The 14,157-nt window shown below is 46.4% G+C and overlaps 2 protein-coding genes across 2 annotated transcripts in view; both read left to right on the top strand.

The window, feature by feature from the left end:
* Window positions 1–316: 316 nt before the first annotated feature.
* Window positions 317–1,423, top strand: LOC138372497 (mucin-19-like). The gene has a single exon (XM_069337968.1). It carries the CDS (start codon window positions 317–319, stop codon window positions 1,421–1,423), a length of 1,107 nt encoding a protein of 368 aa, XP_069194069.1.
* An 8,676-nt stretch (window positions 1,424–10,099) lies between these two features.
* LOC138372496 (probable serine/threonine-protein kinase samkC) overlaps window positions 10,100–14,157 on the top strand; it is a 41,659-nt gene continuing 37,601 nt past the window's right edge. Inside the window, exon 1 of the mRNA XM_069337967.1 lies at window positions 10,100–10,444. Within this exon, the coding sequence (XP_069194068.1) occupies window positions 10,100–10,444 (345 nt within the window). The remainder of the gene's footprint in view (window positions 10,445–14,157) is intronic.

The following is a 14,157-nucleotide window of genomic DNA, read 5'->3' as shown; positions in this document are numbered from 1 at the left end:
CAGCAGCAGGATGGTAAGACCAAGAAGGAGGCGTCAGCAGCCGGATGGTAAGACCAAGAAGGAGGCGTCAGCAGCCGGATGGTAAGACCAAGAAGGAGGCGTCAGCAGCCGGATGGTAAGACCAAGAAGGAGGCGTCAGCAGCCGGATGGTAAGACCAAGAAGGAGGCGTCAGCAGCCGGATGGTAAGACCAAGAAGGAGGCGTCAGCAGCCGGATGGTAAGACCAAGAAGGAGGCGTCAGCAGCCGGATGGTAAGACCAAGAAGGAGGCGTCAGCAGCCGGATGGTAAGACCAAGAAGGAGGCGTCAGTAGCCGGATGGTAAGACCAAGAAGGAGGCGTCAGCAGCCGGATGGTAAGACCAAAAAAACTTGGACCTTGAAACAAATACCAAAATGGCTGCCATGTTCGGTACTTGTACTGAAGGTGCTAACAGGTTTGGAAGCAGTACTGATGGTGCTAACAGGCTTGGAAGCAGAACTGAAGGTGCTAACAGGCTTGGAAGCAGAACTGAAGGTGCTAACAGGCTTGGAAGCAGTACTAAAGGTGCCAACAGGCTTGGAAGCAGAACTGAAGGTGCTAACAGGCTTGGAAGCAGTACTAAAGGTGCCAACAGGCTTGGAAGCAGTACTGAAGGTGCCAACAGGCTTGGAAGCAGAACTGAAGGTGCTAACAGGCTTGGAAGCAGAACTGAAGGTGCTAACAGGCTTGGAAGCAGTACTAAAGGTGCCAACAGGCTTGGAAGCAGTACTGAAGGTGCTAACAGGCTTGGAAGCAGTACTGAAGGTGCTAACAGGCTTGGAAGCAGTACTGAAGGTGCTAACAGGCTTGGAAGCAGTACTGAAGGTGCTAACAGGCTTGGAAGCAGTACTGAGTTTGCTAACAGGCTTGGAAGCAGTACTGAAGGTGCTAACAGGCTTGGAAGCAGTACTGAAGGTGCTAACAGGCTTGGAAGCAGTACTGAGTGTGCTAACAGGCTTGGAAGCAGTACTGAAGGTGCTAACAGGCTTGGAAGCAGTACTGAAGGTGCTAACAGGCATGGAAGCAGTACTGAAGGTGTTAACAGGCTTGGAAGCAGTACTGAAGGTGCTAACAGGCTTGGAAGCAGTACTGAAGGTGCCAACAGGCTTGGAAGCAGTACTGAAGGTGCTAACAGGCTTGGAAGCTGTACTGAAGGTGCTAACAGGCTTGGAAGCAGTACTGAAGGTGCCAACAGGCTTGGAAGCAGTACTGAAGGTGCCAACAGGCTTGGAAGCAGTACTGAAGGTGTTAACAGGCTTGAAAGCAGTACTGAGTGTGCTAACAGGCTTGGAAGCAGTACTCAAAGGCATCAGAATTAATAAAATTACTTTAAGAGGGCTAACAGCGCTTCAGAAAAAGGTGTTAAAAGGAAAAAAAAGAGACTTTAAACTTCTTCAAGACTAAGGACTTGCCACATTAGTGCTGAACGAATGCCAATCAACATTAGAAGCAGACTTCGATTGCTATCAATCAAAATCCTGGTTATAAAAAATCCTAGATTGAAACCAGGGGGTTGTGAAGGAGTTAAATAAGCTGCCAGATTGCAGCATTAAGACAAAAAGCTTAACAGGTTCCAGGCGTAGGTTTGATAAGGTTCACAGGTGAGATTTGATTGATTTAAAGCCGGACCCGCCTTGTACAGATCAACAGGTCTGCTGCTGGGCGCCACCATCTACTATATTCTTAACTGACAGCTGTCAGTACTAAAAAATCTGAACGGATGGCGGACTGCACAATATGACCACATTGGGCAGGTAAGAGTGAGAGAGAGAGTGAGAGAGAGAGAGAGAGAGAGAGAGAGAGAGAGAGAGAGAGAGAGAGAGAGAGAGAGAGAGAGAGAGAGAGAGAGAGAGAGAGAGAGAGAGAGAGAGAAGAGAGAGAGAGAGAGAGAGAGAGAGAGAGAGAGAGAGAGAGAGAGAGAGAGAGAGAGAGAGAGAGAGAGAGAGAGAGAGAGAAAGAGAGAGAGAGAAAGAGAGAGAGAGAGAGAGAGAGAGAGAGAGAGAGAGAGAAAGAGAGAGAGAGAAAGAGAGAGAGAGAGAGAGAGAGAGAGAGAGAGAGAGAGAGAGAAAGAGAGAGAGAGAAAGAGAGAGAGAGAGAGAGAGAGAGAGAGAGAGAGAGAGAGAAAGAGAGAGAGAGAAAGAGAGAGAGAGAGAGAGAGAGAGAGAGAGAGAGAGAGAGAGAGAGAGAGAGAGAGAGAGAGAGAGAGAGAGAGAGAGGAGTCGAGCAGTAGAGTCGAAAGTAAGAAGGGAGACGTCAAGCCAGATGCAGAGAGTCGAGGCAGCAGCAGGCAAAGGATATAGAGGCAACGAAGCTCAGTGATCCGTGCGTCCTGTGTGCTGTTGCCTCACCACCATCACAAACTGGATCCAACCCCTCAACCCCCCCCCCCCCCAGGGACCACCTCATGGCTCTCTTACTCACCGGTATAAAACACGTCACAGTAACCGGAATGACAGCGAGAGAAAGGAATTGGTGAGTATATCAGACCCTTCAACACAGGACGGGTGTTAGGGGCTCACGGGGGGTGCGAACTAGGGACACGGTGCGCGCCTATCTAGGAATTGGTTGGTTTACCAACCTAAACAGACTCGATCCTAGAAATAGTTAGGAGTTTAAACTGTTAAGGTCTAGTAGTGTGGGTGTGAACGATAAGAAGACAACACACACACACAACATTATGAGACCAGGACGTAAACATGGGGAACTAATGTAGTGAAGAAAAAGTTAAATGTTGGATTAAAAATGTTAGAGGTGAACACTGGCGTTAACATAACACTAAAGGCGAACTACACATACATCGATGAACATATGAACATAAAATAGACTAAATTATTAGCTAAACACAAAATTAATTAAGAAAATAATTTTACACTGAAGGATTTGTCGGGGGGACGGAGTAGCAAGAATATATATATATATATATATATATATATATATATATATATATATATATATATATATATATATATATATAACCACCTCTGGTACAAATGTGGGGACCCTTAGCCTCGGAGAAGAAAATAAGGAGTATTCAGAGAAGACCTTGTGGATTCTCACTGAACACGCCCTCCGAATTGCTGTGAATTGCCTTGGTGCCCCAATCCACACCAAATATAGGTGTATTTGCGGGGAGGTGGTGGTCAACAGGTACGGCCAACATGGCCTACTATGCAAAAGCACAGGGTGATGGCACTTGATTCACAGTGAAGTTAACGACGTCATCAAGAAGAGCCTCGCCACAGCTGGATGCCCAGCCAAGAGAGAGCCCCATTACATAAATCCCCATAACTCGGATGCTCTTGTTGGTCGCCCAGATGGTATCACAGTGAACCCCTGGAAGAATGGCAAGCAGTTGGTATGGGACTACACGTGCGTATCAACCCTGGCTAACACCTACATTAACCTCAGTGTTGCACAACCAGGTGGCGCTGCCACCCACAGGGAAGCAGCCAAATCCCGTAAGTATAGAGAACTGGATCACCACTACAATTTTGTCCCCATTGCTTCTGAGACACTCGGCGCCTGGGGTAAGAGTGCCACCAGTTTTTTGAAGGAACTGGGTTCTAGGCTAACTGAAACAACAAGGGACCCTAGAGCTGCCAGCTTCCTTCTCCAGCGCCTCAGCGTGGCGATACAGAGGGGGAATGCACACTGCATTCAGGGTCTCTCTCTCTCTCTCTCTCTCTCTCTCTCTCTCTCTCTTATGATGGTTAAGGCCTGCAGCTGGGAACACCAAGGTCACTGGTTCGAATCCCCACATTGTTCCATTTGATTGATGAACCTGATGGCACCCATTATATATTATTATTTATAGAGGAGGTCCCGCAGCAGTACAGTCGGGTTCGTTCTAGACTCACAATCGAGAATTCCGTGTTCGAATCCCGAGCAGTACAGAAACGGTTGGGTGCATTTCTTATCACCTAATGAAGCTGTTCACCTAGTAATAAGTAGGTACTCAGGAGTTAGTCAGCTTGTTGTGGTGTTGCATCCCGGAGGGGAGGGGGGGGGGGTCAGTAGAGCGACCTTGGGGAATGGGGGGGGGTGCAATATAAGCCTAACGTATATGAATACACTCTGTCTGCCTGTCCCCCGACACAATCAATCAAAATCATTATTAATTTATAAACGTTGGAGTGAAGCCACATCAGCCCTTAGCTTCAAGGATATGGCTTAGTAGATCACTGTATTAGACATGTCAAAACAAGGGGGAGGGAGAGTGCATAAACCTCTCCTCTCTCGTTCTCTCTGTCTCTCTCTCTCTCTCTGTCTCTCTCTCTCTCTCTGTCTCTGTCTCCTGCCTCACTGATCTACCTCAACACCCACCCCCCTCCCCCTTCATCCCCGCTCCCCTCAGCAGTGAAAGAGAGAACGGGGAGTGACTGGCTAGGAAGCTGGAACATGACAGTGGTATGACCATCTCATTTGTAAACAACGAAGAGACAAGCGCAAGTCTACCTTCCCTCTCTCTCTCTCATCTCTTCCTTACCCCCCGTCCCTTCCCTTTCCACCTTTTCCTTACCCCTCCCCCACCCACCTCCCCTTCCTTTCATCATCCCAGTCCCAGCCCACCTTCTCCAACCGACCTGTATTCTTATTAGCCACACGACTCCCTAATTATTTAAGGGATTTATGGCCTGGGAGGGATTCAGAGGGGGATTTACTAATTTGCAAGTCAAGTCGTTTGACTGGGTGACTGTTGAAGGGATTTACATGCAAGTTGCAGGCGAGCATATTTTGTTGGGTGTCATTCACTTTGTTACACACAGTTAAAGTGTGGTAGATGGGGTTGAAGAGGTGGTAGATTGGGTTGAAGAGGTGGTAGATGGGGTTGAAGAGGTGGTAGATTGGGTTGAAGAGGTGGTAGATGGGGGTTGAAGAGGTGGTAGATGGGGTTGAAGAGGTGGTAGATGGGGTTGAAGAGGTGGTAGATGGGGTTGAAGAGGTGGTAGATGGGGTTTGAAGAGGTGGTAGATGGGGGTTGAAGAGGTGGTAGATGGGGGTTGAAGAGGTGGTAGATTGTGTTGAAGAGCTAGTAGATTGGAATGAAGAGGTGGTAGATTGGGTTAAAAATGCTGTAGATTGGGTTGAGTGGCGACAATGTGGTTAAAAAGGCGATGGAATAAGTTGAGAGGGGGGGGTTGTGGTGTTAGGTGTGATTGAGATTAATCGCCATAAACGATTTGGCGAGTTGTATTCCGGGGAATAATTAGGATTAAGGACCGGCCCGAAACGCTATGCGTGCTAGTGGCTGTACAAGAATGTAAGATTAACTCTTGTATAAATAAATAAATAAAACATTGAGTCTACACTATAACCACATAGTGTCCGACACGCCAAACGTTGATGGGGTTGACAGAGAGGGGTAATAGATATAGCTTTATTTTCTGCACTTTCGTCTCTCTCTCTCTCTCGCTCTCTCGCTCTCTCTCTGTCTCTCTGTCTCTCTGTCTCTCTGTCTCTCTGTCTCTCTCTCTCTCTCTCTCTCTCTCTCTCTCTCTCTCTCTCTCTCTCTCTCTCCACAGCATGTTATGTCATCAACTGGAAAGCAGAAGCGTTGGAATTATCGTGCACATCTGTTAATTAACTGTGGAATCTATTTGGTGTAATTATTGCCATCAAATATTCTTCCAGCCAATTTAACTACCGGGAGAATTCTCTGAAAGGGAAGACTGCACTCTCATTATGCTGATGAGTTATGTAAACTACCACATTCTTCTCATGTTCTGTGCGCGGGAGTTTGTCTCCCTCTTAGCCTATACTGTCCCAGTCATGGCGTTTTCCCCTCACTCATATACTCCTTAATTTGCATTTTGTTTGGGTTGAAGTCTTGCAACCACCTTTTTGAACAATGTTGCAAGGTATGCAGGTCTTTTTGAAAGTCTCCAGTTGTAATTTCTGCCTTTAACTCTCCTCATAAGCTTTGCCTCGTTCGGAAACAGAACTATGAATGGTTCTATTTTTTTCGTATCAGCTCATTTAGATATGTTAAGATGAGGACGGGCCCAGTATCACACCTTCTGGCTTCTTATTTGTGACCTCCTGACACTCTGGTTTCTCGTCTCTCACTTATCCTCTGTTTCCTATCCAGGAAGTATCCTCCCCGTCTCATTAACCCCTAGCCATTCTCCAGTTATTTTTTTTTCCTCAAGTTTATATAGGGTCCTTATGCACAGGACGCCTTATGTATGATTTTATATAAATTAATATTATTATAGACTTAAGTTCTGTGTTGGCGTAGGTTTGGTTAGGTGTTTAAGTCCAACCCGTCCTCGACTCAAGTCCATTATGTTGTTGTTGTTGTTGTTGTTGAGTTAGGGGCGACGACGATCGTGGGATCGGATGCGCTCCGGCGGACCCGTTAAGGGTGAATCGCGAAGCCAGGAAAGGCGAAACGCAAAGCCAAAACGCGAAGCGAGTGACGCCAATCACTATAAACTAATATGCCATACGGCAAATAAACGCACAGACGGGCAGATGATTGGGGAGTCCCAGGAGTCCCTCAGGGTGACAAGCACCGGCCCCGCCCCACACTGAGAACACCAGGTAGCAAAACCAAAACTCAGCCCCCAACTAAAACGCAAAAAGTCATCCAGTGTCCCCCGGCAGAGCAGAAGCCGGCCGCCCACCACCGAGGGCACCCCAGGAGCCCACCAAGACCCGCCAACCTCCGGCACCTCTCGGCCAAGCCGGCCCCCGAACACCGTCACCCCGCCGGGAGAACCAACCAGAACACGTCAAAAAAATTTCTATCAACAATACCCAAGGCGATATGTGCGCCAGGCGCCGTACCATCGGACCGCTGAAGAGGGACGCCAAACGGCAGTAGCAAAGCCAAAACGCGAAAACAGAACGTGATCAGGCGGCTCCCAGGCGGAGGAGGTGTCCAGACGTCCGCTCGGCTTCAAGGTTGAACCAGGAGTCTCAAGTCCATTACATCCAGCGGTCGACCCCACAGACGCATTCATAAATTTTAACTTGCTGTTCATTCAAAACGGGAATTTTCTCAAGTATAAATTAATATTATAATATATTAGCATATTGTGCATATATAGGCATAGGTTAGGTTAGGTTAGGTGTTTAGGTTCTGTTGGCGATTATTTGTATTTGTAGTACGTGGGTGAAGCATTTATAGCGTTGTGATTCGAACAAAATTCGTCAGTGAAGCACTTGTTCCGGATATGTTCGAACGTCAGCAGTTGTGAGTCGTGTGTAAACCGCTTTTCATTCATAAACAGGGGGTTTGGCGGGTGCATGGAATCACTTTTGGATCTTTGTTTGGAGGACGGGCTGTGTAGTACGTGGGTGAAGCATTTATGGCGTTGTGGTTCGAACAAAATTCGTCAGTGAAGCACTTGTTCCGGAAGTGTTCGAACGTCATCAGTTGTGATTCGTGTGTAAGCCGTTTTTCATTCATTAACAGTGGGTTTGGCGGGTGCATGGAATCACTTTTGGGTTTTTGTTTGGCTGACGGGCTGTTGCTTGGAGGACGGGCTGACTCAGACTCACAACTGCTGACGTTCGAACAATTCCGGAACAAGTGCTACACTGATGACTTTTGTTCGAACCACAACTCTGTAAATGCTTCACCCACGTACTACAAAAACCAATAATCGCCAACAGATCCTAAACACCTAACCTAACTTAACTTATGCCTATATATATGCACAATATGCTAATATATTATAATGTTAATTTATATTTGAAAACATTCCTGTTTTGAATGAGCATCATGTTAACATTAATGAATGCGTCTCTGTGGGGTCGACCGCTGGATGGAATAAACATTGAACAACCTGAAAACCGGTGGGTTTAAAGTATTTTTCATTTATAAGACAGGATTTAGCTGCTTGATGAACGAGTAATTAATTTCATTATGGTTTATGAAAACGGGCAGTTAAAGAGGACGGATTGAGTCTGGTTGATTCCATGGTTGCAGCGCCTGGTCGAATCCTGTTTGAAGCTCCGGAACGACCGCACCCCGAGGCCTTGACCGACTTGAGCGCCCCTGCGCCGTAAGACATTCCTGCCAATCTGTAGACAAGGTACCCAATGGCAATTTAATAATTATTCTGCGTTCATTACAATGTAATGTGTCCAGCTGTGAATACTAACAGACTGGTTATTGGTTGAAACAAAACCTAGGCTGTTAGGGGAGAGCTTCGATGGGGTGTCATTGGTACTATCGAGTAAGACCACAAGGGATGGGACACCGTCGCTGATTGGTTGGTAACGACTAACGGCTGAGATCCTCCTTTCTATTGGCTGCGAATGGCAATAACATAAATTTATCTGATTATTGGACACACACACACACACACACACACACACACACACACACACACACACACACACACACACACACACACACACACACACACACACACACACACACACACACACTTCGCGAGTATGTTATCCCAAATCCAATTGGCCACCGGTATGGAATATTATGAGTCCTGGTTGGTGATTGGATGCAGCGAGAGGCAGAAAATAAGGCAATACTGCCTAGCGGCCGATATCGAATACGCCATTGATAGTCATGTCGCTAACGGCTCACGTGGACTGTTAATGAGGTGAGAGAATAACAGCATGGTCATAACAAAGCCTATCCTGCATAGTAATGGGCTGGCTATGGAGGCCTTCTACGCTCACCCTAAAAAAAAAGAAAAGGATTTTCGTGCTTGGAGGGTGAGAGAGGGAAGTTATGTTAGGGTGAGAGTTTGTGAAGGAGAGTGGAAAACTGTGAAAAAAAAAGAGTGAGGGAGAATGAGCTAATATGGCTGTCGTGTTAGCAACCTGTCCTCAACAGCAAAAGCCAAATGCTCATTTTTTTTTTTTTAATTATATACAAAAGTTGTTACATTCTTGTACAGCCACTAGTACTCGTAGCGTTTCGGGCAGGTCCCTGGAATACGATCCCCTGCCGCGAAGTATCGTTTTTACAACCAAGTACACATTTTACTGTTGAGTTAATCAGAGGCTACAGTTAAGGATTTGCGCCCAGTAAATCCTTCCCCGGCCAGGATACGAACCCATGACAAAGCGCTCGCGGAACGCCAGGCGAGTGTCTTACCACTGCACCACGGGGACTGGTAATTAGACAAACTCCCTATTAAAGAATGAGAAACGGTTTGCACACGACTTATAAATGATCTTCAGACAGTGACGATGTTTCTCGAACAGTGCTTCGCTGACACCCTCTGTTGGAATTGCAACTCTGCAAACCACTCATCCTCATCAACAAGGTCCAAATGCTCGCTAATCCACCCGCCAAACTCCCTGTTTTTTCAGTGAAAAATGGTTCAGGTACAACTTGCAATGGGTGATGTATGTACTATTCTTGAGCAGTACATCGCTGACGCCCTCTGCTCAAATCCCAGGGGGCCAGATTCACGACGCAGTTACGCAAATACTTACAAACCTGTACATCTTGTCTCAATCTTTGGCGGTTTTGTTTACAATTATTAAACAGTTAATGAGCTCCGAAGCACCAGGAGGCTGTTTATATCAATAACAACAGTTGATTGAGAAGTTTTCATGCTTGTAAATTATATAATAAATGTAATCAAAGCCGTCAAAGATTGAGGAAAGATGTACACGTTCGTAAGTACTTGCGTAACTGCTTCGTGAATCTGGGACCAGATCTGTAACTGCTTCACCAAACACAAATTATCCTCAACAGAACCTAAACACCTAACCTAACCTACACCTAACTATACATAAAACTTTAATGAATTATAATGTTAATGTATATATGTGTGAACAAATCCATTTTTAAAATAGACAATGCGTTAAAATCGATGACTGCTTCTTGGAGGGGAAGGGCCCTTAACTGCTTTAACGAGCCTAGCCAGAGGAGAGGATTGGCTGTTAGGAAGGAATGCAAACTCGCTACGCTCTCTCTCAACTGGGAATACTCTGCTGACTGGGGACCAAGTGAATGGGGATCAGGTGATCGGACATGGGGACGCCCCACCCACGGAAGCACACGGCGACCGAGGCCACAGACCGGTCACCACCACTGAACTAGAGTCATCCAGTAGAGGCAAGGTAATGTTATTATATAGTCTCTAAGTATATATGGACCAGGGTCAGTACACAGCTGCCTCAGCCCTCGGAGTTCTGTCTCGGCCTCCACAACCCTCGGCCTCAACAACCCTCGGCCTCTACAACTCTCGGCCTCCACAACCCTCGGCCTCTACAACCCTCGGCCTCTACAACCCTCGGCCTCCACAACCCTCGGCCTCTACAACCCTCGGCCTCCACAACGCTCGGGCCTCCACAACCCTCGGCCTCCACAACCCTCGGCCTCCACAACCCTCGGCCTCCACAACCCTCGGCCTCCACAACCCTCGGCCTCCACAACCCTCGGCCTCTACAACTCTCGGCCTCCACAACATCGACTCTCTCAATACAATCTCAGTGGTAAGATACCCTCCGTATTCCCTCTACACCTGGGGGTCGTGTCCAGCCATATGCTATCACAAGACGTCCTGGGTGAGAGACGCCTATTATTAGATGCTTGTCGAAGACACACGTAATGTCTTGTCATTATAATAACTTAAGGAACTTGACACCCCGTAACTTCTCTTGACACTTGCAGGAACTTGACACCCTGTCACTTCCCTTGACACGTGCAGGAACTTGACATTTGTCACTCCTCTTGACACCATCAACAAATGGTTTATCCACACAAGAGTCTCAGTTGAAAGAGAATCAGCTTACTTGTAAAGTAAGGGTGTCAAAAGCGGTTATAACGGGCTTTTGAGTCCATTGCTTTTTTCCTCCATACTGGAAGGAGTTCAACACCATCAAGGAGCGCGCTCCTGCCCTTCGAATCTCAATGACTGAGTCACCGGGTCATTGAGATTCACTCACTGACCCAGTGAATGACACTCACTGGTTGATCAAACAATGTTGGGCTTCTCTGGTTGTTCCGGATTACGATTCAGGTTTGTTTGGATATGTAATTATTAGTTGAATTATCCCCTTAACTAGAAAAATCTTTCAGTATAACATTTGGTTCTCTTACGTTGATACAGTGAAACGTACTAGAACAGAGATGTGAACACTTGGAATGCATTAGGAAGTGATGTGGCGGAGGCTGACTCCATACACAGTTTCAAGTGTAGATATGATAGAGCCCGATAGGCTCAGGAACCTGTACACCTGTTGATTGACGGTTGAGAGGCGGGACCAAAGAGCCAGAGCTCAACCCCCGCAAGCACAACTAGGTGAGTACAACTAGGTGAGTACTTGGAGGCGTACAATATGTGAATACAGTAATCAATGACAAAATAATTTGGGAATACTGAGGTGACTCGACACAGCGTTCTAGTGATCCCCAGACACTTGTCGTATTAACCCATTAGGCCATTGGACACAAGTCATTAAGCCCAAAGCTTTACTCTACAGGCCTCCTACACTCAGGCCTGTGGGCAATGTTGGTAATGGTCGGTACTTCTTGGTCCTCTCTTACGCTCTTACTCCCTTAATGGTCGGTCATCCTCCGTGTTACTTCAGAACACGAAGAAATCAAAATGTCATGACAGACCAGTCGCCCCAGTGCCCCACATAATCGTCTCCTTCATATATCACCTATTATAATGTCCTTGTTCTGTAGGAGAGATATAAGGGTGTAAACACCATTACTATAGGCGGCCGCCACTTATAAAATTCTGACTTTGGCACCAGTATGTGGCTCCTGACCCTCACAGTGAATTCAACACAGTTTCGGGAAGAATGGTTTTTGCCCAATCGTGGCCAAGTGGATTAAAGCTAGTAAGAGTCTGGGAATGACACTATGTAAAGAACACATCGACCGCTTTATGTAGGGCAGACGTAACTCTGTGTATCTATGTACTTATGTCTGTAGATGAGATTAGGATTTTAAAAGCACTACAATCACCTTCTGTGGTTGATTGTTCAATAAATCCCTGAACTATATGTTTAACAGATCTCTCACCCTGTCCATGGAGGACAGAAGAAAATGTATATACATGCTGATTAGCATTGGAAATGTGTGGCCACGACTGTGGTAGAAAATAATAATACTAAAAAAAGTATCTGGGAATACTTAGAACGCTGGTTCGAATCCCCTCAGTGACCTAATATGATTTCCTCATTTATATATATCACACCAATGTGATTTGTCTGTGTATAGTAATCAATTAACCACTGTACACTATTTGCAAGGAAAACCGACCAGACATTATGAATACAAGAAGTTTCTATTAGGCCAGAACTCCGAGTTATCGGGATGGTTAATACTAAAACTAACACCACTGATATTACTACCACTAATAACAGCTAATACTCTTGACAACAACAACTACTACATCTACTATTTCTTGCGCATTCAAGTTTATTCAGGTAAATCGAGCAACATTTTACCATGTACAATAATGTATTTTAGGCGACTGAAACTGATGTTCGTAGGAATGGCAACTTATTTGATTTATCTCTCAAATATAGGACCCGATTTTCTTCATGACACCCATGATCCCCTACACCCATGTAGGAGATCGTAGCTTATTTCTCTTACGATATATTCAGTAATTTGCCTGGCTTATACCAGATGCAGAATTAGATTCTTTTCAATTTGTTGAAATTTGAATGTTCAGATGCGACAGTTTTACGTTAGATACATCATATGTTATGTGTAAAATATTTGTTCAATTAAATGTTCAGAAACAATTCCATGCACAAGGTCAGGAGGATATATATGGAGGAGGCCTGGTTGAGGACCGGGCCGCGGGGACGCTAAGCCCCGAAACCATCACAAGGAATACTCATGTCTCTTGTCTTTGAAGAAATAGGATCCAATTTCTCGAAGTCATTAGGATGTAGCGAATCGAAAAGAAAAACATATTAGACAATGTAAAGGACAGAACGAGTCATCTGGCATCAAGATCTACACCTCAGTTACCACTCAATTAACACCAGGAGGGAGTTCCCACCTCACACGACAGGTACAAGGCGTACTGAGCGATCTCCTTGTATCTGCACACCTCGGAACCTATCTGTACACAAAAGTGCTTCCACTCTTTCTGTCTGTTTCTCCCTCTCTCGCTAGTTCTCTCTCTCTCTCTCTCTCTCTCTCTCTCTCTCTCTCTCTCTCTCTCTCTCTCTCTCTCTCTCTCTCTCTCTCTCTCTCTCTCTCTCTCTCTCTCTCTCTGCCTCCCGTGAGTCCCCCCTCACGCCCGCCTCTTTATTAACTCTTTCCCCCCACCGTCCTCCTCTCTAGCCTCACTGATGGTAACCTCTATAGTCTATAGAGCCTCAGTGTTGATGGCATCCCGCAGAACCCTCGGGACGGTATCAGCCAGAGCCCAAGTGATGGTAACCCCTTCTAGAGGCTTGAATGGTTTCCTCTTGAGCCTCGATAACCGCATCCTCTAAGCAATTCGTGTCAGCCCGCTGGCCGGCCGGCCGTAACCACCATAACGGGCGTCTGTTATGCCTGGCTGCGCTTCCTACCGGTAACGAGGCGCTCCAGAGAGAAAGTGAAAGAGAGAGAGAGAGAGAGAGAGAGAGAGAGAGAGAGAGAGAGAGAGAGAGAGAGAGAGAGAGATTAAACATATTTCTGTCTTAGTTTAAAGCAGATAACTGGAGTACAGCAGGAGTCTTTCCTGTGGGCGCACCTGTACGCTCTCACCCTTCCATAAAAGGCAAAGACCTCCTGCATGCAGATGCTGCCCTTCCTTGAGAGCAAACGCAAAGAGATGATCACGCAGGTAACATCAGCTGGGGGCGGCTGAGGGGCGGCTGAGGGGCGGCTGAGGGGCGGCTGAGGGACGGCTGAGGGGCGGCTGAGGGACGGGCCAATATCACATAAAGTATCCAACTGGAGAAACCATAACTCTCCATAACTTTCATCGTAATGATTTTCCTGAAAAAGCGGAGAGAATAATAAGTGTGGTGTAGGAGAGCTGCGTAGTCACTCCAACATCTGTGAATTACTGGAGTTTCGGTGTCTGATCTGCATATTTGTATATGCATGATTTACGCCGGACTTATTCAGGCCCAATTGGTATTGATTGCTTCGGAGGAGAGAGAGAGGGAGAGAGAGAGAGAGAGAGAGAGAGAGAGAGAGAGAGAGAGAGAGAGAGAGAGAGAGAGAGAGAGAGAGAGAGAGA

This window comes from Procambarus clarkii, chromosome 39 (genome assembly GCF_040958095.1).
Source record: "Procambarus clarkii isolate CNS0578487 chromosome 39, FALCON_Pclarkii_2.0, whole genome shotgun sequence".
NCBI lineage: Eukaryota > Metazoa > Arthropoda > Malacostraca > Decapoda > Cambaridae > Procambarus > Procambarus clarkii.
This window is presented reverse-complemented; position numbering and strand designations above follow the sequence as displayed.